Consider the following 27,758-nt stretch of genomic DNA (forward strand, 5'->3'; position numbering starts at 1 on the left):
AACAAGAAGTCTGGTTTTTCTTACACCAAACAACTGAATGTCAGATATATGTCACTTTTTCTCCTTCTTCCTAAATTTAAACAATAAGAATATGGAGATTATGTAACTCATTTTCTGCCCATTCTCTTAAACAAAATATGGCAATTTATAATTTTTATATTATGGAGTGCCTGGGTGGCTCAGTCAGTTAAGCATCTGCCTTGGGCTCAGGTCATGATCCCAGGGTCCTGGGATTAGGCCCCTGAGCCACATGTTGGGCTCCCTGCTCGGTGGGGAACCTGCTTCTCCCTCTCCCTCTGCCCCTCCCCCTGCTTATGTTTGTGTATGCACGCACACACACTCTCTTTCTCTGTCAGATAAATAAAATCTTTAAAAAATAAAAAATAATAACAATATGACACTCACATACAAATGACTATTTATATCACTTTTAATATTGTTTGTCATGCATAAGAGCCAACGTTTTCTTAATTCTAGCCTGATTTCTCTTATGGGCAGTGCACTACTTTTGATTTTCCTTAAGTCATAGATGCTGGGGAAAGTATCCAGACAGTCAAGTTACTGATGGGTGGTTAGATATGGGAGTATTACCCCCTGGAGATCAGATAGGTCAGGAGTTCCCTGGCATAGTAGAGACTTCTAGTGCTCACCCATTTCTGATTTCCTTCTCCCTTCTGGGTTAAGAGGAAAATGACTCTTTTTAGCCCCTTTGATTTTTGGAAAAGACATATGACTAGTCTAACAAATGGTAAACATAACTTCTGGCTGAAACTCTTAAAAGTCAGTGTACCATTTCCATGTTTCCTTTTCCCCTACAATGATGACTTTGGAAGCCATTTGTTACGAGGGCAATGTCACTAAAAGGAGTCACCAGACAGCAAAGCACACTTTCTGAGAGTCATCAGCAAGAAATAACTAAGCCACTGAGTTTCAGGATTTATCTGTAGCAGCACCTAGTTAGTTACGTACCCTGGCCTAACATACCTGTGACCATCTGTGAGGAATGTGTGACAGCATAGGAGAAAAAGCCAGATCTAAATACAGCATGCATCACTATATTGGCTCTGGAACAGAAACTATAAAGGTGATTCCTTCCCTGTGTCAAAATTTGGTTCTTAACTACAACTCCCTACAAGAAACATAGAGGGACTAAACAAGCCAGTAAGATGAAGGTCATTTTATCCCAGGGATGGTAGGAATAAGGATGGAGAGATGTTAGAACATCCAAAATAGAAAAAAATATATTTTCTTTCACATCTAGTGTACTTAATATGTCTTTAATTTAGGAGAGATGGAGCAAAAATTTATTGTACTTCTTCATTTTATGTTTAAATCTAGTTTTGGAACTGACAGAGTGCAAGGTCCATATCTGATGATCATCATAATGATATGTTTTGCATGTGTGATAAGAGTATCTCCTAGATCATAAGCTTTGACTACATAGAATGCTGGATTAATATTAACATCTAAATTTTAAGGACAGAGATAAGAAAATTTTTATGTAGCTTCAAAGACATAGAGAAAATGAAGTTTATGTGGCAGGTAAAGTCGATGTAATTCACCAATATTTGCAAATTAAAAACCTAAGTGAAACACAATATTAATATTATGGAGATGACTGAGATGTGCTATATTCACTTATAGTCTCCAGAAAAGGGGGTAAGTAGGATTTGCCTATCATTTGGCAATGAAAAAATTCCAAGTAGGCTGATACTTCTCCACTGTGTAATTACTATGTTGTATTTACATGAAAGAAGAAATCAAAGTGGTTTGAATAAGGAACACTTATAATGTCAACCTTTAATTTAACATAAAATGTTTCCTTTCCTCTGAAATAAAAAGAGAAAATAGAAGGCTTCAATATTAGTTATGAGATTATAATTGACCTATTAGAGTACTCTCAAATGTGTCTGTGTGCTTGTGCTATGGGATTGTAGAGAAATGAAAAGTGCAGAAAGATCAGAAGCCTAAACGGCCAGGTTTACTCCTTAGTTGATTGTTTCAATAGAGGAACCTAGTATGGTTTTAACTGAGGGTCAAAATCAATCGAATATGGAAATATGGTTGATTTTTGTATATTGATCTTGTATCTTGCAACCTTGCTAAACTCACAAGTTCTCCAGCTTTTCAAAATAATTTCTTTGGTGGTTTTCTTTTTAGACTATCATGCTGTCTGAAAATGAGATAGCTTTGTTTCTATTTTTCCAACCTGTCTACCTCTGATTTTGTTTTCTTGCCTTATTGGACTGTCTAGGATGTCCAATATGATGTTGAATTTTAGTGCAGAGAGCATACATCCTTGTTTTGTTCCTGATCTTGCAGGAAAAGTATTCAATCACTCACCCTTAAGAATGATGTTAGCTATAGGATTTTGTGAAATATCTTTTATTATGTTGAAGAATTTCACTTTAATTCTTAGATTTCTGAGAGGTTTTGCTGTTGTTGTTGTTGATATAAATACATATTGGTTTTTGTCAAATATCTTTTCCACGTCAATTTAGATGATAAGATAGTTTTCTTCTTTAGTCTTTTGATATAGTGAATTATGTTGATTGATTCCGAATATTGAAACAACCTTATACACCAGTATCACCATCAATTGGTCATGATGTATTATCATTTTTATAAACTTCTGGATTCAATTTGTTAATATTTTGATGATTTTATTACATCTTTTTTATGGGGGACATTATCAAGTACTGACGAGGATACAAAGCAATTGGAACACTCGCACATTTCTAGTAAGAATACAAAATAATACAGTCACTTTGAAAAACAGTTTGACTGCTTTATACATTTGCTTTGTATAACCCAGAAATCTCACACCTAGAAATGTCACCAAGAGAAAGGCAAGCTTCTGTTAAAATAAAAACCGTTCATGAAATTCCAGAACAGCTTTATTCATAATACCCCAACTGGGAACAATCCAATGTCTTCCAATTGGAGAATAGATAAACAAACTATGATACATCCCTGCAGTGGGATACATAAAAAGAATGAACAACTGATTGACACAACATAGATCAATCTCAAATGTATTATGCTGTATAAAAGAAGTCAGACATGAAAGACTGCATACTATATGATTCACTTAAATGTCATCCTGGAAGAGGTAAAATAAGAAGCACAAAAGACAAACCAGTCTCAGTGGTCAAGAATAGGGGAAGGGGTTGGGAAAAGGGAACTCTCTGAGGGTGACGAAAATGTTCTGTCTTGAATGAGTTGGTTTTCAGTGATGATGTGCATTTGTCAAAACTCATAGAATTGTACACTAAAAATTATGAGTTTTACTGTATATAAACTTGACTCAACTTATAAGTTATACCTCAATAAACTTGACTCAAAAACAAACTACTGTTTTTTCAAATGACGTAAAGTACTATTATTGACTCGTAATCTAAAAATGTTACTCAAAATTAAACTACTGATTTCTAATAAAAATTTAGTAGTCTTTCTTATTAAACTATTTTTCTCCATACAAGTTTTCTTACTGAGCAGTCAGTTTACTTAAAGGTACAATTCTAACCAGTCCCATTATCATATTTTGAAGAAACACTTTAAAATATCTATAAACAGAATTCTGTGCTAAATTTGAGTTATCAAAGACTTATTCTTTGCTTAGTTTTTCAGAAGTGGTAGAATGTACCTGATCTCTGAGACAGAAACAAGCTTTTCTTTTCTTGTCACATGCTGTTCAATATAGCACATTTACCTCTTCAAGATCATGAGACAGGCCCACATTTGTAACTCTTCAGGAAAAAAAAAAAAAAGAACTAGTATTTCATTGTTGTTGTTCATAACAAATTCAGGAATTGAGCTATGTACCATATGAAATCATTTTATAGAAACTTTCAAATTGCTGAAGTCTAATTGTCAGCTCCCTTAACACTGATGTAATCGATGGTTTCTAACCTGGGGATATTTTATGAACTTCTCTATTATATATTTCTACTTGAGTTTCATAATGTAGATTTTTTTTAAAGCAGTCATTATAGTAATATTGTTGTTGTCTTATATTCACCATATATTAACAATTAAATGAGGTAATTAGAAACAATTTTTAAAACTATTAAAGTAATACTTGGAACTTAGCACTCATTAAATGATGACTCCTACTTGTATTATTATTTTTTAAAAATAATTAGTATACAACTTCTAGGTAAAGTTTGATGAAAAAATTAGAGGTTTTATTTTTTATGAAAAAAATTAGAGGTTTTATATATTGGGGAGTATTTCAGTTCTTTAACTGGACTCTCCTAACATCTGAGAGCACCGCTAGGAAAGAATCAAATAATTCAGTTGTATACTTAGTAAACTGGCTGCACATGGTGAGAACTTGATAAATTTTAGCAATTAAAAATAATATCTTACTATTATAAATAATAACAACAACAGCAAGAATGGCCCACATAATCTTTATCAAGAAGGATAAAAGCAGTAGTTTTGTGGTTATTTTAAGGACAGTGATTGCAAGCCTGGGGTGTAGGCTTAACAGAAATAAAGATAAACTGATAAAATCATCCCTTGGATTACTAAGAAATGCACCAGCTTTACTCTGTTTTCTTTTGGGTTGGTATAGAATAGAAACCTTTTATAGGGATCACTGAGTGTTTTGGCTCAAGAGGGCTGCTTGTATTTTCCATTTTCATGAAGTGGGAAGAGGAGAAAGCAGTAAGAATAGCTCATAAGGTGGTACTGGTAATGTGAGCAAGGCCAAGGAAATGTGTGCCAATTTTGCAATTAGGTGGCCTAATAATTTTTGAAATAATATTTTCAAGGCTGTGCAGCCTCCCTCTGATCTGCTTCAAATAGAAACATTCTACGTGGAGGAGACAAAAAGGACTCCAAATGCCCTTTACTTTTTCCTTTTATCGATGCCTTAACCAGTGTTGATATGTTACATTATAGTTTCAAGTACACTGTAGTCCTTGAAGTTGAATGGCTAAGATCCATTAAAGAATTCAAGTTACGAATAAAGAAATAGTTTAAGCCTCGTAGTTTTCCACATTAACAATGTCCTCCTACTGCTCTTTAGATTCATTTTTCAGGTGTTAATAGCTTGGACACACAAAGTTTGAATCATTACCTCATTGTTATTGATGCATAGTTTGTCTCTGGAGATAAACCCTGCATTTATCTTCATGTATGTTTTATCATGAAAAATTACCAGGGAAAGACTCCAGTAGAGATTCAGTCATTTAATTAAAATAAATGTATTCTGTTAATGAATAGAATTAAGCCTACAATACACATTCTTTGATTTTATTTGTATTTAAGGTTCTTTTTTTAAAATTCCCCAAAGAATTAATTATCCTATATATAATTCTTCTGATCTTAGATATACTTTAGAGCAGTTGTTTCAAGCTGTGTTCTACTGTGCCCTGGGAATTCTGGAAAAGCTTTCCAGGGGCTATTGTGGAATGGAATGTAGGTGGGTGGCAAATGATCAGGGCCTTCATTTTCACCCAGCTTGAAAAGTAATCAAGATTTTATCTAATTTATATAATGGGAATCACCATTAAAAAGTAAAAAAAAAAATGTTTCTCAACTAAAAAAACAAATATTCTGGAAGCTGAATCTCTAGCCAGTACCATCTTGCATCCTCCTTTAATAATGGAAAACTATTTTCAAACCATGGTACTGAGATTCTTAGGAAAGAAATACATCCTACATTTTATTCATTATATTTAAAAAATGGTTTAAAAAATCAAAAGGTACTAATTTTATATGCAATGTAATATTAAAGAAGCATAGAGAAATTGATGTGACAGAAAATTAGAAATCTATCAGTAAATTTTCTAAGACCTTGTCATTGGTATAAAATTATTAATAAGTGAAGTCTGTTTTTTTAAGTAATATTTTAGTTATTTTTAGTATATCATCTCTGTCAAGGCTATAATTTTCACTGAAGTGATTCTGAAGAGTTTTGGTTAAACAATTCCAAATATCACAAGCAATGAAGTGTGTTAAACAAAAAACACCTAACAAAAATAACAAAATGAAATAATTACATCTCCAAAGACATTTAGAAAATTATGAAAACATACTAAAGCATATATATGTAGATAAGTACATTATTTGTTCTCCTTTTTGAATGCTAACATACTCACAAACTAACAAAAATAAACTTAAGTACTGAAAAACCATTTTTTCCAACTTTATTAGTGTTCTATTTATATTGATTAAAGCCATATATATGCATAAAACTAGAGACCTATTTAAAGATAGCACAAATACTTTAAAACTTTTTCTTATTACTTTGTCCATGATAAATATTATGAAAAAGCAAATTTCAAAATAAGCATATTTTAAATTTTTACTTTTTTGTTGCACTGTCAACCAGCAATCGCTGATCAGACTTCAGTGATGCTTAATATTTGCAAATTGTTTCTCTAGCTCTACTTTAATTTGGTGAATTGTCAGGAAAAAAAAAATCCAAATTAACGCTAAGGTTGTAACATCTTTCTCCACTCCATGGCTGATTTTCAGATTGATTAACAACCACGAAGACATGGAAAACAATAAGAAAGGCTATACAGAATGGATGTAGGGTCTGCCAACTGTAATAACCATAGCATGCTAACTACAAGGCAGTTCTGCCCTCTTCTGTTGAGTTTTCCAGCTTTAATGGTTTATTAATTACACTATGTTCCAGGAAGGTCAACTCTACAAAAGATCATCCAGCTAGTCAATGAATCAAGGCTAAGGCACTAAATTCCTGCTTTCTAGTCTTTTCCCGGTGGTTAACCACTTAATTCAATAATTTGCTTTCTGTTGGAGGCATTTTCCATGATAATTACTTCAATGTTCAATTTACTTTGTAAGTTTTCCTCTGGTATCAATGACAAATCCTGAAACTTAAAAAAAAAAAAAATCCAGCTCCTTACAACATTTTTTTCAAGAGTTCATTTATTTATGTATCAGAGAGAGAGAGAGAGCACAAGTAGGGGGAGTGGCAGGCAGAGGGATAAGCAGGCTCCCCACTGAGCAATGAGCCCAATGCGGAACTGGATCTCAGAACTCTGGGACCATGACCTGAACCAAAGGCAGATGCTTAACTGACTGAGCCACCCAGGTGTCCTGTCCTTACAACTTTCTTTTTTGTCAGTATTCACTTTGTCTATATTGTAAAAAGTCTTAGAAATCATAGTTACAACAAAGGAAATGTCCCTGTCAAAACCTGGGCAATGAAATAAGAACACAAAATCAGAAGAGAGAATAAGCTAAGAATAATAAAAAATGGAAATTAATACTGGATCAGAATGTTGATTTCAAATCCACACTTATAACATAGAGACTTCACTATCTTCCTAGTGGTTATTGAAATAATAATTTATGAATCCTGATTTCCATTTCCTTATAAAGTGCAGATGGTCAGTGATATAAGGGAAGAACTACTGGTATACACTGCATTTATCTTCATATATGTTTTTTCATGAAAAATTACCAGTGGAAGACTCCACTTGAGAGTCAATTACTTAATCTAAACGAACCATTAATTGTGTAGTATGGTGTTGAGTGTGACTGCAGATACACACACTGTGCTGTGGTTATCTTACGGTTAATATAGGTAGATAGAGTTAGCTCCTTTTGGTAATCTCTAACAAGTTCCTAAACCTTCTGTCAAGATTATGCTCTAAAAGATTAAATAAATAGCACTCATTCCTAGTTACTGTAAAACTGGATATTTCACTCTATTTCTACAAAGTCTATTCACACAAATTGGGAATGTGGTGGGTGTCACACCACAGGAAACAAATGATGTAGTGAAATTCCTCTTAATCAAATTTAGATCTGGTTACGTTATTCTATCAGAGTAGAGGAGGCAAGGAATGAGTTCCACAGAAATGTATCATTAGTTTTTCTAAAGTTTGAGAAAAGTACTTTAAAAGGAAAAGAATATCGTTGTGGCCACCTCTGTGACAGAAATCCATTGATAATTTTGAATGATTTTAAACTTTCAAAAAGACAGTTTACTTGCCTTTCATTTTAGATGCATTATCAGTTGCCTTGTTAAAAAAGCTAAAATCTGCTTGGGTTGTCTCGCCTGCTGGTTACAGTAAGTTATCCCTCTTTCATGGCTATACTATGCACATTGTCAATAACAGATTCTTTCTCCTCTGTTCACAGTCAAGTATCTTTTTTTGCTGATTAAAATAGCTTCATATTGCATGCTTCATGAAACCTCTAAATACTTGTTTTAAATCACAACTTTGCTTTTTTAAAAGAGTGATATGCTCCTCTTTCTAAAAGACCATCTGCTTTCAAAGGACAATGGTTTTCATGAGTAATTCTAAGGAGAAACACAGTTATTACACTTTAACACATTTTTGCTAGAATAAAGGGTAACATTCAACTACTATTTAAATACATTGAACACTTTTTGTATAGTACTTAAAGGCCAAACTGTCTTTACTGTAATAAGTGTTTCTATAACAGATTTCTCTGGTCCCAACTTCTAAGGTTAAGTGACAGAATCGCCACAGTAAAGGAAAAAGATTGTCAAAAATATTATAATTTAAAAATCATTCATAGTTATCAGACTTATTGTCACACAAAATTAATGCTCCCAAGTTCAAAATCGCTACTTTCATTTGCTTTCTCATTATAGAGACTAGCAAATGAAACTCTTTACAATATATAATGACTATTTTTATTATATGAATCACTTGTTGAAATACATATACTTTTTAGTCCAAATTGCTTTGTATTATTACAGCTGTTTAGAGTCATTCGCTTTTTGAAACTTTAAATTCTTCAATTTACTTATATTTTTCTTTTTCTTTTTTTTTTTTTTAAGATTTTATTTATTTATTCAACAGAGATAGAGACAGGCAGCGAGAGAGGGAACACAAGCAGGGGGAATGGGAGAGGAAGAAGCAGGCTCATAGCGGAGGAGCCTGACGCGGGGCTCGATCCCATAACGCTGGGATCACGCCCTGAGCTGAAGGCAGACGCTTAACCGCTGTGCCACCCAGGCGCCCCTACTTATATTTTTCTTAATATAGTGCCTCAATTATGTTAAAGTTCGAGGCAGCTCTTCGGAACTTAGATTATTTCCCTTCCTTTTTCTACTTATCTATCTTTCTATCTATCTCTCTATCTCTCTATCATCCATCTATTATTTATTTATTTACATCTGTTCAGAGATAGATAGGGCTTTTTATTTCTGATGATTCTAATTAACTTGGAATATTATTGAAACTGAACTAGTAGTTGATTAAGTAGCCATGGTTCCTTTGTTACAATGTAATAAAAATAGTTGAAGGAGATAAGAATAAATGAAAAAATAATTTAAAAATGCATTGCAAGTAAGCATGTGATGAATAGTATTAAATTAAGAAATAAAGTAAGAGAGAGAAGAAATGGGGCTGGGAGAGGAGAGAAACAAGACCACAGAGAATAAAGATTTAACACTTCAGTAGTGTACTAACTCAAAGGAAAACAGTAAGACTGGAATCACGTGTAGCACAAGGACCATCAGAATGACTAGCAAGATGGAAATGGTGTGAATACAAGGAGAAGGACAGAAAAAATGAAGGAGTTGAAAAAAGTAAGATATGGAATAAAAACAAGCCAATGATGACACAGTAGATATTTGGCAAGCAACAATATAAAAGCCACTCACTGAAAAATCTCTGTAGAGCTCTTTAGGTCTAATTTTTAGATCTAATAATTAGATCACCTACTTATCACCTTTTACTCTCATCCTTGGAACATATATTTTGGTCTGCAAGAAAGTAACTGTCTCCCCATATCTGGAACATTGGTGTGGTACTTACAAATGTGTTTTAACCTTGACTGATACAAAATTCCATGAAAGGTCATGAGCTAAACCACAAGAGTTGCTAATGGAAATATATTCCCTTTGCATCCCTGCATCTCTGAAGTAAGGAAAATGGGAGATTACTGATTCTAATTGACAATGGGGGAGGCTTACTATTATATCAAGACAAATGCTTCACATTTTGTAAAACCTAAACTCCTATAAATCATCTGATTACAAATCTCAAATTAAATGAAACACCAGGTGAAGCTCTTTTGCTGTCAAACCTGATTAAAGTCTGTTCAGACTGGAAGGCTGCAGTCCTTGCCAAAATCTACCCTAATCAGTTTTTCAAGTGTAAATTTATCTGAATGAACAGACTTATTTTTTTTAATGAACATATTACTTCCTTATAATTGCAGATTAATTAGTTTGTTAACTGCTAAATATTTATAATACAAAGTACATCATATATTTAGGGTATGTGAGTAATAAGATGCTTAAGAAATATTCTATATATTTAAGAAAGATATAACAGAATCTTTGAAGTATCTTTCCTGAAACTCCAAATATATTTTAATAAAGTATATAATTTGTATCTAATGGTACCAGAGTAGTAGCAAAATTAAGTCTTATGATCAGTCAAAAGAATACTACTTAAAGCAGTCTTCAGACAATGCTACATCAAAAATTCAAAGTCAGCTTTTTTCAATATGTAAGGAACATTCCATATTTGGAATCAGGTAGTATTATTTTTATCAGAACCTGGAAATATTTTCTATATCGGGCAGTATTATTTTTATCAGAACCTGGAAATATTTTCTTAAAGGCCCATCTGTATTTTTATCACAGGCTTGTTGATTGGTGAAATAAATAGAGCAGTAAAAATACTGCTTTGAGCAAAAATCTCACAATGGTACCTTGGGTTCAATGCAATTAAGTATTTAAAGATTTTTCCCATGAGATTGATTTGGTTACTTTTAAGTTACTGAAAATTATTTTGAAAAAAAGCTAATAGATCTATAGTGTTTTCTGGATTGTTGAAGGTAAGGTAAAAACAGTTTGAAAAAATATTTGGCAGGCATAACGGGAACCTCGTTGCTTTTGGCACAGATATCCATTCCTTACATTAGGATGTCTTACTGGAAGTTAAGCAAAGGGAATGTATATTTATATTTAACTTATTTATACTTATTTATTTATACTTATATTATTTTACCATTTATACTTATTTTTGCCTATTAACCATACTTTCCATTTCCCATGCTATCACAGAAAAAAGGACCCAAACATGTATCAAGTAAATAGATCACTTGTCTTTTATAGAAAAATATCACACTGTGTGTGTGCACATGACGGTGCAGGCTGCCTGTGCACACACACACCAGATTTTGAAGGAAGATAGACGCAACTGTCAAAGTTAGTGTGGGGATACACCTCTATTTTTATTTTCTAATTCAGCAAATTAAATTCTTATTTCAGATCTGGCTTTTTATTTTGTTGTTGTTTTGATAAATAATGAGATCATCAATTCAGAGGGGTTTAGATCTATATTAGTAGGAGGCACACATGCAAACTGTAAAGGACAGAAAGAGAGGATGCACATCAATGGGGTCTATATTCCAGTCACGGTCGTGAGGTTTATTAACTACACGTCCTTAGGCCAGTTGCTTTACCTCACTAAACTATAGGGGTTTTCTTGTTTCTTTTCTTCATCTGGAGATTATGTTCAACTTTCTTCAGTTCCTAGCACCTACAAGTGTCCAATTAATCAACCTATTACTATTAAGAAACAAAGAACAGAAGTCGAGAGCAAAAATCTCTCTTGAAGCAAAATTTAATAAGAACTTGGCAGTCTCAATCCTCATCACATGTGGCTCGTGGTGGGGCATCCAGGTACAATTTATCCTTGAGTTAAATCTTAAACAGAACCCGATCTCCTCCACTTAAGGGTATACCCTAGAGAGCCAATCAGATCACTGTGATTCCCTAAGCTTAGAATTAACCTGTATCTGATTTGTTAAATCAGTTTAATTTTTGAGGAATAACAAATTCTCCCATTCTGTCAAATATTAGTCAAGCCCAGAAAGTTGAAAACATACAAACTTACATTTATATTCCTATCAATTCCTATCAAGACTTATCAGAAAAATAACTGAGTGGTAATGCAAATCCAATTACTTGATTCCAGTCAGAGTGCAGCAATTCCACATTCATATCTGCAGAATCTACTAACTTCAGGGTCAACTATTTCCAAACACACGCCTATCACTAGTAAAGAAAATACCATTATCATTGTGTTGATACTGCCTTCTGGTTTAGCATTGTTGGTATGTATCCGGCCTGCTTTGCCTTAATTTGGATACTGTTGTAGTTAGGTTTTTTCATTACTAGGATTGGTGTGGATTTTTCTTTTTCTTTCTCTTTCTTTCTTTCTTTCTTTCTTTCTTTCTTTCTTTCTTTCTTTTTTTCTTTCTTTCTTTTTTCTTTTTTTCTCTCAGTTTCAACCTGCATATACAAATATTATTTTATTTTGTTTTATCTTATTTTATTTTTTATTTTTTAGATTTTATTTATTTATTTGACAGAGAGAGACAGCCAGCGAGAGAGGGAACACAAGCAGGGGGAGTGGGAGAGGAAGAAGCAGGCTCCCAGTAGAGGAGCCTGACGTGGGGCTCGATCCCAGGACTCCGGGACCATGCCCTGAGCCGAAGGCAGACACTTAATGACTGCGCCACCCAGGCGCCCCTATTTTATTTTATTTTATTTTATTTTATTTTATTTTATTTTATTTTATTTTATTTTTTACTTTGGATGACATGTAAAAAGGTTGCAGTGCAAATGTGTCATCACTACTCCATTTGGATGAAATCCTGACAGTTGTTAAACATAATAAAGATGGCTATGTTTTAATTTCCTTGATTTGGAAACATTTTCTCTTGCATTTGCAATTGTAAAGCAGATTCACATGTTTCCTCTCACTAACACCAAACCATAGTGCCTTACATGATGAAGAAACTTGACAGGATTTTTTTTTTTTAATATTAAATGATCATACATTCTTCAGAGTCTACTTTTCCTTTTGAATGCTACATTCAATCATTCCATTTGTGAACCAGTTAAATAAACATATAAAAATTTGTTGACAGCACTAAAAGAAAGGCGGGATGAAAAAAATCTAAATGGTAGACTGTGTCCCTGCCTCCAGGAGCTTTTTCCTAATTTATGTGAAGAAAGGAGGTTAATAAAGCAATTCTGTAAATTTCTTAAGGTGTTGGAGATTTGTGAATTCTATAAAGAATTGTAATATATATCATATACAACATATAATTATATACATCTATTTTTCACAGTTCTTGTAAATGAATGAGACTGTACTGAAGTGTTTTGCATCATGTCTTATATTCATGTCTTATATATTCGACCTATATATTCATCTTTCAAATCTCAAACAAAATATGTACTTGTTATTCACTGTGTGCAGAACAATGTATGGAGATAGATAGATAGATAGATAGATAGATAGATAGATAAAAAGATCCCTGTCCTCAAGGATCCTAACAATATAATGAGGAATTTAGACTATTTGTCACTTAAACAACATTACAGTAATTCTGTTATATGTATATTTAGCTACACATAGAGCAAAGTAAAAACCCAAAATTAGATTCTTTATAAGTGGCAAGTGATACAACTCAAAAGATACAAAGTTCAAGCTTGACAGCCTCACTCTTTAGTTGATTTATATTTTCAAATTCAAATAACATAAGGATATGTCATGATTTTAAGGTCTTAATTTTAATCTCTTTCTAACTCTTTTTTCCTAATGGGATAGTTAAGACTATAAAAGCCTCCCCCACCTTTAATTTCTTAGCTATATAGTTCAAAGGTGTACCTTATGTTCTGGAAAACACTTTGTTGCAATTCAGTTTTGGTAACCAAGTATCAAGCTATCATCTATCTGACCTACCTCTTGATTTAACACAATGTGAAAGATATATCATAACCTATTAGGCATTCTTGGTAAAATATTTACTTGGCCTCTCATCCTCATCAAGTAAACAGAAAATTCAGATTGTGTGACATTCGATAGAAAAATGTCAATGCTATTATAGACAAAAGAAAAGTTTATAAATATTCTAGATTAAAGAAGATTAAAGAGCCATAATAACCATATGCAATGCATTATCTTTGTTTGGATCCTGGACTGGGAGAAATAAAATAACTACAAAAGGTATTTTGGGTACCATTGGAGAAATTTGATTATGGACTGAATATTACATCAATGTCAAATTTCATGGGCATGATGATAGTATTTGCTTATATAATAGTATGCCTTGTTCTTAGAATTACTTAGGGGTGGGCCGCCTCTGTGGCACAGGCAGTTAAGCATTTGAATCTTGGTTTTGGCTCAGGTCGTGATCTCAGAGTCATGAGATTGAGCCCTGCATCAAGCCCTGAGTCAAGCTCCACATTCAGCACAGAGTCTGCTTAAGACTCTCTTTCACTCTCCTTCTGCCCCTCCCCCCCAAAATAAATAAATCTTTAAAAAAAGACTCTTTTAAGGATGAAACATCATGATATCTACAAAAAAAACCACATATATATGAACATACATATGTATATGTGTGTATATATTACATATATGAATACATAATTCATGAAGAGAGAAAGAGGAAGCAAATGTCACAGAATATTAATGGTTGATAAATCCAGGGTATACAGGTGTTTACTATGCTAATCTTTCAACTTTTCCGTCACTTAAAATTCTTCACAACAACAAAACAACAACAAAAAAAGTGGGAAGAATTCGTTTTTTTAAATAATAATTTATGTTTACTAGATGAGCTAGTGACTAAAGATGTCTTAAAATCTCAAAAAAGAAAGCCAAAATAATTCTGTGGGTTATGGGCTGAATTGTGTCCATTCAAAATTTATATATTGAAGTCCTAACTGCCAGTACCTCACAAGGTGTCTATGTTCGGAGACAGAGTCTTAAAAGAAGTGATTAAGGTAAAATGAGGTCATATGGGAGGCCCTAGTCCAATATGACAGTTGTTCTCAAAAGAAGAGATTACGACACAGACTCACACAGAGGGGAGACCAGGTGAAGACACTGAAGGAAGACAGCCAACTATACGCCAAGGAAAGAGGCTTGAGTCTAACCAACCCTGATAATACCTTGGTCTTAGACTTCTAGCCCCCCGAACTGTGAGAAAATAAATTTCTGTGGGTTGAGCCACTCAGTGTGGTTTGTTTGTTTATTTTATGGCAGCACCAGTAAACTAATACACTGTGTCAGAATTCTAAGACCAATTCCCAGTGACCCTCACCCCTGTATAATCCCTTCTCTTCTGAATATGGGTGAACATGTGAGTATAATGAGATATCACTCCCAGGCTTATCTTATCTTATCTTATCTTATCTTATCTTATCTTATCTTATCTTGTATGGCAAAAGGGACAATTATCCAAATGCGGCTCCTAATCTAATCACATGAGGTCTTTAAAAGCAGAGTTCTTTCCATCATATAGTGAAAAGGACCTCAGAGATTTGAAGCATAAAGCATGAGTGAGTTTTGACATACTATTGCTGGCTCTGAAAATGGAAGGGTTCACCTTCCAAAGAATGCAGGTGGCCTTTGGTTGTAAAGAGTGGTGGAGGCTGACTGCTATCAAAAAATCATGGCCCCAATCCTACAACCACAAGAAACTGCATTCATCCAACAACTGAAATGAGCGTGGAAGTGAATTATTCCTTAGACCCTCCAGCTAAGAGCCCAGCCTGAGGAACACCTTGATCTCAATCTTGTGAAACTTTAAGCAGAGGATTCATTTGATCCTGCCTAGACTTCTGACCTACAGAACTATAAAATAAGAAATGTGTGCTGTTTTAACATGTTCAATTTATGGTAATTTGTTACATAGCAATAGAAAACTAAGAAGAACCTCCTCATAATCTACATAGTTATGCTCAACATGTGTTTTCAGACTAGTGGTGTGTGTGTCTATGTGGTGTGCATGTGTGAGCAATAAAGTTTAAGAAAATATTAACTATTTTTCCAGATTCATTGTGCTCATATGTGCAACACATAAAGTTCATATACATGCATATATAAATGTTAGTGATTTTTATACCTTTTAAATATTTTATACCATATATATATACCTTTTATATAATTAAATTTCTATAATGATTAATCTTTTATAGTGATTAACGCAGTAACATATACACATTTGTAAATAAAACCTTTTTAGTTGGAAAAATAATCAAAGTCTTCTCTCCAGTTGTTAGTATACCTATCTTTCATGTTTAGCATATTGATCTTGCCATTCCCAACATCTACCACAGAATCTGTCACATAATAGTCACTCAATTAGAATTTGTTGTGTGTAAAGTGAATAGCCAAACAATTTGCATATGTACAGAAGGTTGTATGGTGTAATGGAAAGCATGCTGACATGAATATGATATGAGATGAGCCTTCATGAAAATCCTGCCTCCACTAAGAGAAAATCTTAGTGGAATCTATTTAACTTCTCTGAGCTTTATTTTCCTATCTAGAAGGCTATATACCAGGGTACGGTGTTCAATTGTAGCTCTGTCACATAATTGTTTTAAGACCTCTAGCAAATAACTTCCCTCATGATTTATTTTTATTATCTTTAAAAAAAGACCATAGTATCATAGGCAGGGCCACCATTAGCTCATATATTGCCTTCATACGAATTAGAAAATGTTGCCCCCTTTTCAAGATAATTTATTTCCACTTGTGAGAAAATATGTACACCCATGCTGACTGTGATATTTATGTCACCTGGTCCCTATTCAACGTGAACAACTGTACCTGAGGTCCTGTTCAGGGTTGTTGTTAGAATCAAGAGATAATCCACAGATGGCTCACGGCACAGAATCTGACTCATACTGATTATCCATTTTGTGTCAGTAATCACCAACATCATCATGTTTATCATAAACATCATCTACCTTAACATAGACATAGTAGCAATTAGCCAAGATAGAGGACTATATTAGCATAAATTAAAACCCTGGGTACATGGTAGGGTATGGCAAAAATATTTGAAGGACCATTCCTAGTAAGTACCTTGAACACAGTAGTTCCTCAGTAAATAGCTACTAATTGATTGGATGGTTTTAGTTTTCTTAAAGAAAATGAACCTATATATTATGAGAAATCTAGTTCAGTGACAAAATTTTCTTCACTATTTAAGTGAAAATACATAGCATGCCATTCATTTAAAAAACTGAATTGTCTAGGGGCACCAGGGTACTCAGCTGGTTAAACATGCCACTCATGATTTCACCTCAGGTCATGGTCTCATGGGTCATGAGATGGAACCCCACATAGGGTCTGTGCTCGGTGGGAGTCTGCTTGGGATTCTCTTTCTCCCTTTCCCTCTGCCCCTCCCCCCACTTATGCACATGTTCCTCCTCCCCCAAAACAAAAAATCTTTTTAAAAACTGAATTGTCTGATATGTGCAAATTTGGAAGTAAAATGTAACAAAATTTCCCAAAGGTCCAGGTGGAGAAAGAAGCATTTCTTTTTACTACCAGATTTTAGAGCAACTCATCATTCATAAATATTTGAAAAAAATAAATAAATCTGTAGTAATTATATAATGTCCTTTTATCAAAAATATATTTTTTTTTCATTTGCTTAAGAATAGTACTATAGAGGGGCGCCTGGGTGGCACAGCGGTTAATCGTCTGCCTTCGGCTCAGGGCGTGATCCCGGCGTTATGGGATCGAGCCCCACATCAGGCTCCTCCGCTATGAGCCTGCTTCTTCCTCTCCCACTCCCCCTGCTTGTGTTCCCTCTCTCGCTGGCTGTCTTTCTCTGTCGAATAAATAAATAAAATCTTTAAAAAAAAAAAAAGAATAGTACTATAGAGTTAAATTAGGTATTCTTACAATGTTATAACCACTACTGTAGGAATAGGATTTCATTTCACATCTCTTTAAACAAGCTCATAATGCCTGTAAATTAAGTACTGTAATATATATCTTCAAAGAAAAGAAGGCATTTTTAAATTGCTACCTTATTCTTATACTGGCATAAAAATAGATAGAATTTTACTAGATGTATAATAAGTTGCTATATCAGTCTGCTAGAACTTCCCTAACAAAACACCATAGACTAGGTTGCTTAAAAAAACAGAAATTTATTTCTTCACAGTTCTAGATGCCAGAAGTCTAAGATCAAGATATTGTCAGGATTGTTTCCTGGGAAGCTTGTCTTTGGATTGCAGATGGTCACTATCTTTCTGCTTCTTCACATGGTCTTCCATCTGTGCATGCTCGCCCCAGTGTCCCTTAGTGTATCCAAATTTCCTCTTATGAGACCACCACTAAGCTCAGACCCATTCCAATGGCCTCTTTTTAAGTTGATTACCTCTTTTAAGGTCGTATCTCCAAATACAGTCACATTCTGAGGTATTGGGCTTCAAATATGAGTTCAACATACGAGTTTTGGGCTTCAGCTTATGAGTTTTGAGGGGGCACAATTCAACCCATAACAGATACTATAATAGGAAGTTAGGAAATAGAATTTCTGGATTTTTATCCTAGCCTTGTTACCCATTAGCAATGAGAATCTTGACCAGGCAATCTTGCCTTAGATTTCTTTCTTTATTTTTAAATAGCCACTATGCCTGACTTATCTTTCTTGGGGGGGGGGGTGGAGGGGAAGAGTTGCAATGTTCAAAAGATGGTAAAAGATTCTAATGTGTATGTCCTTTACAAATCATCGAAACACTCTACAACTTATTTCTACAATTCCTATTTGTTAAGATGAGATTATTGGTCTTATGACTGTATTCTGAATCCAAAGACAAGTAATTTATATTAGGAATTACTTTTCCATTGGCAACTCAACCAGGGTTATTGGGAAGTATTTGTTTTCTTTCTTGCTGTTGAATCCCAAGAAAGATTTGTGCCATTTGATGGATTCGACCCTCTTGTATTGGGTCCTTCAAGGTTAACCAGTGAATCATTTGGACAAACTCTTCCTTTCCAAGGCACCTTTTTCCCCCCAGTAAACAAACCAACAACAAACCCTGCATGCAACCTGAGTGCATGGTGTTAGCTTCATCCACTAAATTGGTGTCCTCTCACCTAAGCCCTGTTTAGTCTACCCATCTCCCATGAACTTTACAGCTTTGTGAGCAATTTTTCCCATCCTGAAAATCAGGAAAGCTAATGTTACAAAGATTTTAATTAAAAAAAGAAAATCAACACAAAGTTAATCATGCTGCTGGACCTGCACAGGTCCAATACAGCAATTAGTAGAATAACGATACTCTTTGTCCTGATGAAAATTCCCTAGGCCTATGACAGCTGGGTTTCATATCTTGCTTTCAGAGAAGGATGATGGAAGATGTGGGAGATGGGACAGAAAAAGAAAGGCATTGCCATTAAAATAAGTTCTTAGAACACAACATCCTTTAGTGCTTCATTTAACAAAATATGTCATTTTAGAAGCACTTCTGAGTGAAAGTCAAATGTAAATTTTATACACTGACTATAAAGAATAAAACGTCCTCCGGGAAGAAATTTGCTCACCCGTGAAAGGTAGAAAGCCTTCATCCCCAACCCCAAATGCTAGATTGGATGTGGATAAATGATGGATTGAATCATTTCTAAGAAGACTCCTTGTTCAGCCTCCAGCTTTGTCCCTACAGAGCCCTGCAAGAGCATTTGTTTACAGTACATCATCCCTTAAGCCGAAGAGATTTTATCAGAGGTGTCTGTGGAATTCATCTATTTTGTCTTACCCCCTTTATTTTACAACATTTCAAAGTTTGCATTCCCTCCAGTTTCCAGTCCCAGTTGAGGGACATGAGTCCCTTTTTATCCTGTGACCTGTGATCTCAGATCAGAAAACCAACAACCAGTGACTCCTTGAGTCAAAAAGTGAGGCTTTTTTTAAATGCTGGTCTTGCTCTGCCTGTGTGAACTGTAGTACACTCAGTTTTATCACCTCTGCCTCCAATCAAGCTTTCTTAAAATTGCAGAGGCAGACTTTCAGAGACCCATTAGTACATTGTGGGGCAGAATGAAGAGAAATGTCACCCTCCACCCATCCCCACTGTGCTAGGAAAAGGAACCAACGTTAGACACTCTTTCAACTCATAATTACACCTTTCCCCACCTTTCTGTCACCCCTCCATATCAACTCTTAAGTGGGAGTCTTTTTATTATTAAAGAAGGGTCAATGTTTTTGGCCTCTCCATTGCTAAAGAGAGGAGTCTCAGAATAAAATGAAGAGCAAAACAAAAAGAATTGAAAGAGACATAAACTGTTCTCATGGGTCCCATATGCTTTCCCTTTAATCTGTAAGATCATTTCAACTTCTCTACCTAACGAAAAGCTTAACTGTGTGGCTCTCATATATTAGCTCATCGCAAAGTGACCTCTAAATCACTATTACTTAGAAACAAGCACCACACTTCCATTCATTTTATTGTTCCTATAGTCTAGTTTCAATGTCCTATTCTACTATATATATTTAAAGGGCAGGATCTGTTTGCTAATAACCTCCCACTTGAATTTCATTTTATTTCTCTGACCTCTGTCAAAGAAAGAAAATTTAGAAGGAAATTATAAAACGGTTTCTACCTCATATCCTAGGGGAAAGGTCACTGTATAAATATAAGAAGTTCATTAATATCTTCCTATCTAAATAAAGTCTAAAATCCTATACACCAGAAACACAAGAGAAGATGTGGTCAACTCATGCAGAGGCGCATCTAAGCCTAATAACTCACAGTTATTTTCATTTTTCACAAATGCTTCTATTCCTATTACCCAGAAGACTTGTTATTTTTACTGCATTATTCAATTAGAACTGATCACTCCTCACGTCAGTGTGATATAACCCTGTTGGGATAGCTTTTTGTGTTCTTCAAATGACATAATATTTTTAATTAGGTGGCCTAAGGGGTCCTTTGAGGAGTTGGGTCCTTCTTTAACTCAGCATTTCAAAATAGGAAGGCAAGTTCAAAGAAATATAAACTCCGCCTTCACCAATAACAGTGTAAGGAGGACATAGGACCCTAAACTCAATTTTTTCATTTTTTAAAATGAGATAACCTCTACATTTCAGGACTGCAGTGTTGATTAAACATGATCATTCACTAATGTGTTTTGTAGCCATGTATTTTAACTTTAGTCAATTAGTTAACATGATGTTTTTGGAAGAGTTCCTAGAAAAAAGCCACCTGTCCCCAAATAATCTTGATACCGTATTTGTCCTAATGTTTGAGTATAACATACCTAATTATTAAAAACCGTTAACAACTTAAATTGAATGAGTGTATGTGGTAGATTAATCCTGTCCCTAGCCACACCCTTAGAGAATAAGGCCAATTTTCAGTAAGACTGAGAGAGGGGGCAGTTAGGATGTTCTATCAAAAGACCTTCAGGGTAAGGTGCTTGGTCAGAGCTCCGCGCATCTGGAATTCATGGTAGGCTGTGGGGTGAAGAAAGTCTTACTATGCAACAGACACTTTTCTTTTCTTTTTCTTTCTTTTCTTTCTCTTTCTTTCTCTCTTTCCTCCTCTTTCTTTCTTTCTTTCTTTCTTTCTTTCTTTCTTTCTTTCTTTCTTTCTTCCTCTTTCTCTTTAACAGAGAGAGAGAGAGAGAGGAAAAGGACAAACAGGGGAGGGGCAAAGGGAGAGGAAAAGAGAGAGAATCCTAGGCAGGTTTGGAGTCCAACATGGGTCTCAATCTAATGACCCTGAGACCATGACCTGAGCTGAAATCAAGAGTCTGTCGCTGAACTGACTGAGCCACCCAGGTGCCCTGCAACAGACACTACTTTATAAGCACAGTACTGTGAGGCAGGTACTGTCATGTCCTTTGTACAGCTGAGGTAATGGAAGCCTGGAAAGGTGAAGTCAGTTGGCTGAGAACAAAGGTATTCACAGAGGAACTGGCTTTGGAGCCAAGCAGCTGGGATTCAGAAGCCCTGTTGGTGCACTCTGCCTGCCTCCTCCCATGCGGTGGATGGAGAGAAGGAAGGGGAGCGAAAGGACCTTGAGGCACATGCTGCCTAGTGCTTCTGCCTACTCAATAGCTACCCTCCCCTCGTTCTTTAATAGCAGAGCCACTAATTCTTTTTTGGAAAGCTATGGGCCCTGGTGAAAATACTCACTGCCCCATATCTCATATGTTTCGTTCTGGCCAAGGATATTTAAGCAGAAATCCACTGACCTTGATGTTTTGTTAGACAGAGAGACTAGCACTTGCCTTTTTCCATTTCCCCCTTCCCTTCTTTCTGCCTGAAATGAAATTATCTACTGGCAGAGGTGAAGTAGTCATACTTTGACTCTAAGACTGACAGCTCCATGCTAGGGATGCCAGAGCAGAAAGCTGGTGTTTTGCAACTTTCTTATATAAGAACAACAAATCCCTTTCTGGTTAAGTGACTGTTTCTGGTCTGTGTCAAATGCAATCCTAACCAATAAGGTGATATGCAAACATAGAAGAAAGAACCCAGTTTTTGTAGATGACACCATATTGCCTGAGTCTGGCCCCATGTGGTGGTGGGTACACACATAGCCCTGTGCCACATGCTTCTATTGTAAGGGGCGATGTTGCTCCCTGTGGCAGCAGTACCTGGGCACAGACCCAACTCCATACTGAACGGTGGGTATAGTTTCGCACTGACACTGCAACAGGGGTTAGCAAACTACGGCCCACTGGCCAAATCCCACCTGTGGCCTGTTCTGTACAGACTGTAAGCTGAGAAAGTTTTTTTGTTTTTGTTTCCCATTTTAAAGGGTTTGACAAACAAAAAACAAGAATACGCAATGGAAATCACATGAAACACAAAATCTAAAATATATACTCTCTGGTCCTTTACAGAAATTGTTTGTTGATCCCTCAGAAGGACAGGATAGAGTAGAGTCAATGTGCCAATGATCACAATTATCCAGGTTGCAAATCTTACCCTTTTTTAAGGCCATTTTTATTCTCCTTTGTTGGCCGGTGAGTCATACATCCAAAGTATGATATGAAATTGAAGGGCAACCTAAATGATTTTCTGAAAGGGGGCAGTGTAGGGCAATAGGGAAGGAAAAGAAATGGCAGAACTAATACCTTCCTGACTTAAAAAAGAAGAATCTGGTTTTAAGTATATTAACATCAGATTGGCAGAAAACATCACACATCAGCTGAAGCAGATTGTTGGAAAGGAAGTATCATTAAGCACTGAACAGAAAATCCTAGAAGGAATTAAATTTTAAATACCTCAGAATAAAAGTGCCTTTCAAGAAGCTTTCCCTGCCACAGGTGGTGCTAAGCTTTCATTCCACAAATAAACATTATCACATTCACTTTAATTCTTGTCACACACGATGCTAGATTTACAACTGGATTGAAAGCACTAAGTAGGAAGATGGTGATTTTCCTGATTTTCTATTCTCATTACCTCGTAGAACCTAAAGATGATTAGCCATTTAGACCCCTGAAAAATTACTTCAAATAACATGAAGAAATAAGGAGTTTTATTTTAATAGAAGGCTAACGGATCATTTCTCAGATCCAATGTAAGGATATAAATTATTAAATTTCTCCAATTGTATATTTGAGAAAACTCATCCCAATATGCAATCAGCTTAGTGGTAAACCAACCTCCCACAAAAGTTTGGAGTCTTTTTGGTCTTGGTTTTTGGTTTTTTTGTTTGGTTGTTTGGGGGTTTTTTGCCTTTCTTTTTCACTAGAGCCTGAGCCTAAACAAACACAGAAGAGGAACATATGTGCATGTTAACATCTCCGATCCCCAAATACTTAAATTCCATTTAAGTTCAAAATTTCTTACTTTTCTGTATGTACATTCATCTTCTAAGCATTTAGCATTTCACAAGTAAAGCTTCATTTTTTCCTTGAAAATACTTTTTCTTCCTATTAGAATGTTGTCACTGCAGAGCCTTCCCACTATCATAATAAATTTGATGCTATATTGGTCGTATCATTTTAAAGGCTAAGTGGATTTAGGAAAAAATAAGTGTATTACATCAGCTGTTTTCATCTAATATTTTGTAGAGACAACACATTTTGTCTGCAAATCAAAGATGATAACACACTTTCATTCAGATAATGAGCATAAAATTACCCTTCCTAAGAATCAGTCTTCAAGGTTTTCGATTTCTAGTATTTATCCTTCACTTCGAATGTATGCATCCATATAATTATAAAATTATGCAATTATTTTATGTATATCAGTGATGACTGCATATGAATGTCATAAAACAACACATTACAAAGCACTGTGATTAGAGAAAATGGTAATTGTGAACATCTGGATTGAAAAATTTAAATTTGAAAAACTCCAATATTTTTCATAAAGCTTTTTTTTTTTCTATGCTTGTCCATATTTCAATGGGTACTGACTGAAACCATTCATCAGGAACAGGCCAATTTAATGTAGATCCAAATATGTTGCCCAGATTAAGTACCCAGGTAGAGAAATAGTCATGTCTCTGCTTTGTTACATAACTACACTGATATGAGAATAGTTTTAACATTTCCTTTAAGGATATTCAGCAATTTTGATGTTAAAAGAATAAGAAGAGCCAAAATGAAGAAATATTTTTAAATAGAATTCATCACATTTTATTGGAGAGGAAAATAGCTATATACTTAAAAACTGCCAAAAATATCTTCAGCAGGTATGATTTTCATTTAAAAAATATTTTAAGAAAGCAGAAAGTCTATCTCTATTTTTAATTAATCCATACATAATTTCTAACTTAAGGCCTCAGGCTGCTAAAGCCCCTAATCTCTGTGAATGAAGGACCTACCTTTTCCCAAGCCCAAGGTAGACATTCAAATATTTAACAACATTGTGGTGGATACACCAACAATTCACAGGATATGCCCAATCAATCAGGGTGGACATTGGCCGGCAAACTTGGGTCTAGTCCATTGGTGTGGCCCTGATGGGTATCGGCCATGTTCCTAAAGGTGTGGAGTGGGCATGGGTGGGGAAGAGGGATACTTGTCACCCATCCACTTCAGCACTCACTGCAAGGTCTCTTTCCTCTCTGGACTTTGGTTGTGATCACACAGGTCCTTGCTACTCTTCTCTACCACAAAGCCTCTTCAGTCTGAGTCTCCTACTGAACTCTCCCTCTTTGACACAAAAAGAGCATCATTATACTCTATTTTTGATCAGCATAAAGAAAACACCTGCCTTTACAGGCTCTCCAGCCATGTCTTCTCAATTGCTTTTGCTTTGTGCCACGTACACAGTTCCATGGAATTTTTCCCTTTAACGTGGCCTTCCTGCACATCCATTCCACAAAGCTATCTCATGTCTCTGTCATTTTTCCCATCAGCAGCTTTGTGGAAGGATCAGGACAGAAACGCAAGATTCTAGTACCAAAACTCAAAAATTTAACTTTTTATTCTGACTGTGCCATGGCAACCCTCCCTTGCAGCTAACAAGGAGAAAACTCCCAGATGGTACTTCAGTAGGGGAGGGTCCCACTACTTATGAATTTCATGCCCAGTGCATTTATTATTGTTGTCTTTTATCATTATTATGCCATCTGCACCCACAGCCATACTATGGATATTTTTTCCTTCTTTTTTCATGTTTAAACATCTTTATTATTATATAATTCACATACCATGCAATTCACCCATTTTAATATGTGTGAGCCAGTGTTTTTAAACATATTAACAGTGTTGTGCAACCATACTGCAATCTAATTTTACAACATTTTCACCTTCAAAAGAGATCCCATATCATTCGCAGTCAATCCTCATTGGCTCTCCAACCCCAGCTGGCCCTGAGAACCACTCACCTACTTTTTATTTCTGTAGATTTGCTTATTTGAGATCTTTCAAATGAATGAAATCATAGAATATGTGGATTTTTGTGACTTACTTCTTTTCCTTAGCAAAATGTCTTCAAGGTTTATCCATGTAGCATGTATGAGTACTTCATTCTTTTTTTTTTTTTTTTATAGCCAAATAACATTCTTCCGTATGGATTTACTACATTTATTTATCCATTAGGGTTTTTTTCCCCATTAACCTATATTTTTTTCTCTTACCATGCCGAGAAACTTTTCTATGCTATAAGGAGTCTAGCAAAGGCTTTCTAAATTAAACCGGTGAAAATTACAAATGCAGCAAACAACTACAACCTCCTCCTATGAAAGAAGTGATCTGTTCAAAGGAAGGAGCAATTAATGCAAATATTCAAGAACCCATATGCTGAGAAACTTTAAAAACACTAGCAAGCATAAAGAAAATGAATAATCATTGCCTCTGCTTTCTAATGGCAAGATTTTCATCAAAACTTATATTGGCCTTGCCTGCAAGACTTGTAAACAAGTAAATAAAAATGGAAAATGGAACCAGTAATTGTTATCTCTTACGATATCAAGCACTAAGGATGATGGATTTTTTTTTTTTTTCCCACTTCGACCCAATAGCACAACGTAGCTGCTTTGAGAATACTGATAAGCTGTCACACCTGGTTGCACGGGGTGCACAGACCAAACCAGAAGTGCTAGAAATAGCAATATCAAAATTTAGGGGACTGTTTATACTCCATATGATAGTAGGTATTAAAAAATGTAGCAGATTTAGCTGGGGTTCTATTATTTATAATTTCGCGTTAGTGGCACCTTTCATGTGTGCAAAGCCCTCAGTGGATCCCAAGTTAGAGACAGTGGTACTATGATAGTTGGGATCCATGTGTGTGAGGGGCTTCTGAATCTAATATTATAAAGACAAAGAAGCTCCCTGTATAGATGAATAAATATAATTTCTGTCTTGCCGTTTCTAAATAAAACATGTTCAATAATTTGTATAGTGCCTGAAGACATTAACAGAAATAATATGGGAGCTCAACTTGATTACTTAACTACTCCTTCTATATGCTCTTCTGTCTCAAAATGGGTGAAATAAATTATTGGAGAGGGTCTTACTCCCTTTGAGTGCTATGTTTTAAAGGATTTTTTTTTTCCTCCTCAAGTTATTATTTTTTCTAGTAGTAACACAATCACATTGAGATAATTAACCTTGCTTTTTCTTCCCTTCAAAAATTAATTCACACTACAAAACTGCATGTTATGGTCTCATTCACATAGTCATTTTAGTGGAAACACAAACAAAAGGTTTCAAGTTTCTTAGGCTATTTGGGAAAAAAAAAAAAAAAAAGAAGCAGCAGCAGCTAGAACAGCAGTCATCCGTGAAAACAACTGACATTTTGTTTCACATGTAAGGTAAATCTGAATGGCACGAGAACCTTTCTACTCACAGGTATCTAAAGACTCGTCTGAATCATCAGGGCAGTCAGGGTCCCCATCACACAGCCAGCTCTGGGAGACACAAGTCACATGATCGTGGCAAAGAAATTCACCAGGATCACACAACTGCTGATCTGAAAATGAAAATGTTTCGAAATAAAATATGAATGATCTGAACATGAACACAAGAGCAGTACAAAGATGAAATGTGGGAAAGCAATACATAAAAGGTACATGCGTGTGATCCACGTTTTCTGTTCAGCAGCAAAACTAAACCAATTACTTATCTTAATTTTAGCTACTCAGCTCAAGCACACACATTTTGGTAGAATTTACTATGTCGTGGTCTCACACAATCTGTTCTGAAAATAGTTAAGAATTCTGTTTGTGTTTATGACTAGGACTTTGGTCATATTGGATAAGGCATACGGCAATCACAGCCAGTAGGTTTTATAGAAGATGTTGATCCAAAGCAGACGTTCTTGGGTATAGAAATTATAGTTTCCTCCTCTGCTCTAAGAGGGAAAAAAAAATCAGAAATAAAACTTAAATATTGTACTCCATCCCTGAGAATTCAGTTGCTAATCCTTCATCCTGATACTGGGGCTTCATGTCACATCAATTAGAAACCCATTAACACAACATTTTCTTTTTTTCCTTTTTTTTTTTTTTTTTTTTTTGCTACAAGTTCCCAGGTGACAGC

General features: G+C 35.1%; 1 protein-coding gene across 1 annotated transcript in view; it reads right to left on the reverse strand.

Annotated features, from left to right (window-relative positions):
- Positions 1-27,291, reverse strand: part of LRP1B (LDL receptor related protein 1B) — a 1,450,575-nt gene extending 1,423,284 nt beyond the window's left edge. The window contains exons 1-2 of the mRNA XM_057306380.1: positions 27,279-27,291; positions 27,067-27,189 (exon numbers count right to left, since the gene is read on the reverse strand). Of these exons, the coding sequence (XP_057162363.1) occupies positions 27,067-27,189; positions 27,279-27,291 (136 nt within the window). The remainder of the gene's footprint in view (positions 1-27,066; positions 27,190-27,278) is intronic.
- Between the last annotated feature and the right edge of the window lie 467 nt (positions 27,292-27,758).

This window comes from Ursus arctos, unplaced genomic scaffold, assembly GCF_023065955.2.
Source record: "Ursus arctos isolate Adak ecotype North America unplaced genomic scaffold, UrsArc2.0 scaffold_1, whole genome shotgun sequence".
Classification (NCBI taxonomy): domain Eukaryota; kingdom Metazoa; phylum Chordata; class Mammalia; order Carnivora; family Ursidae; genus Ursus; species Ursus arctos.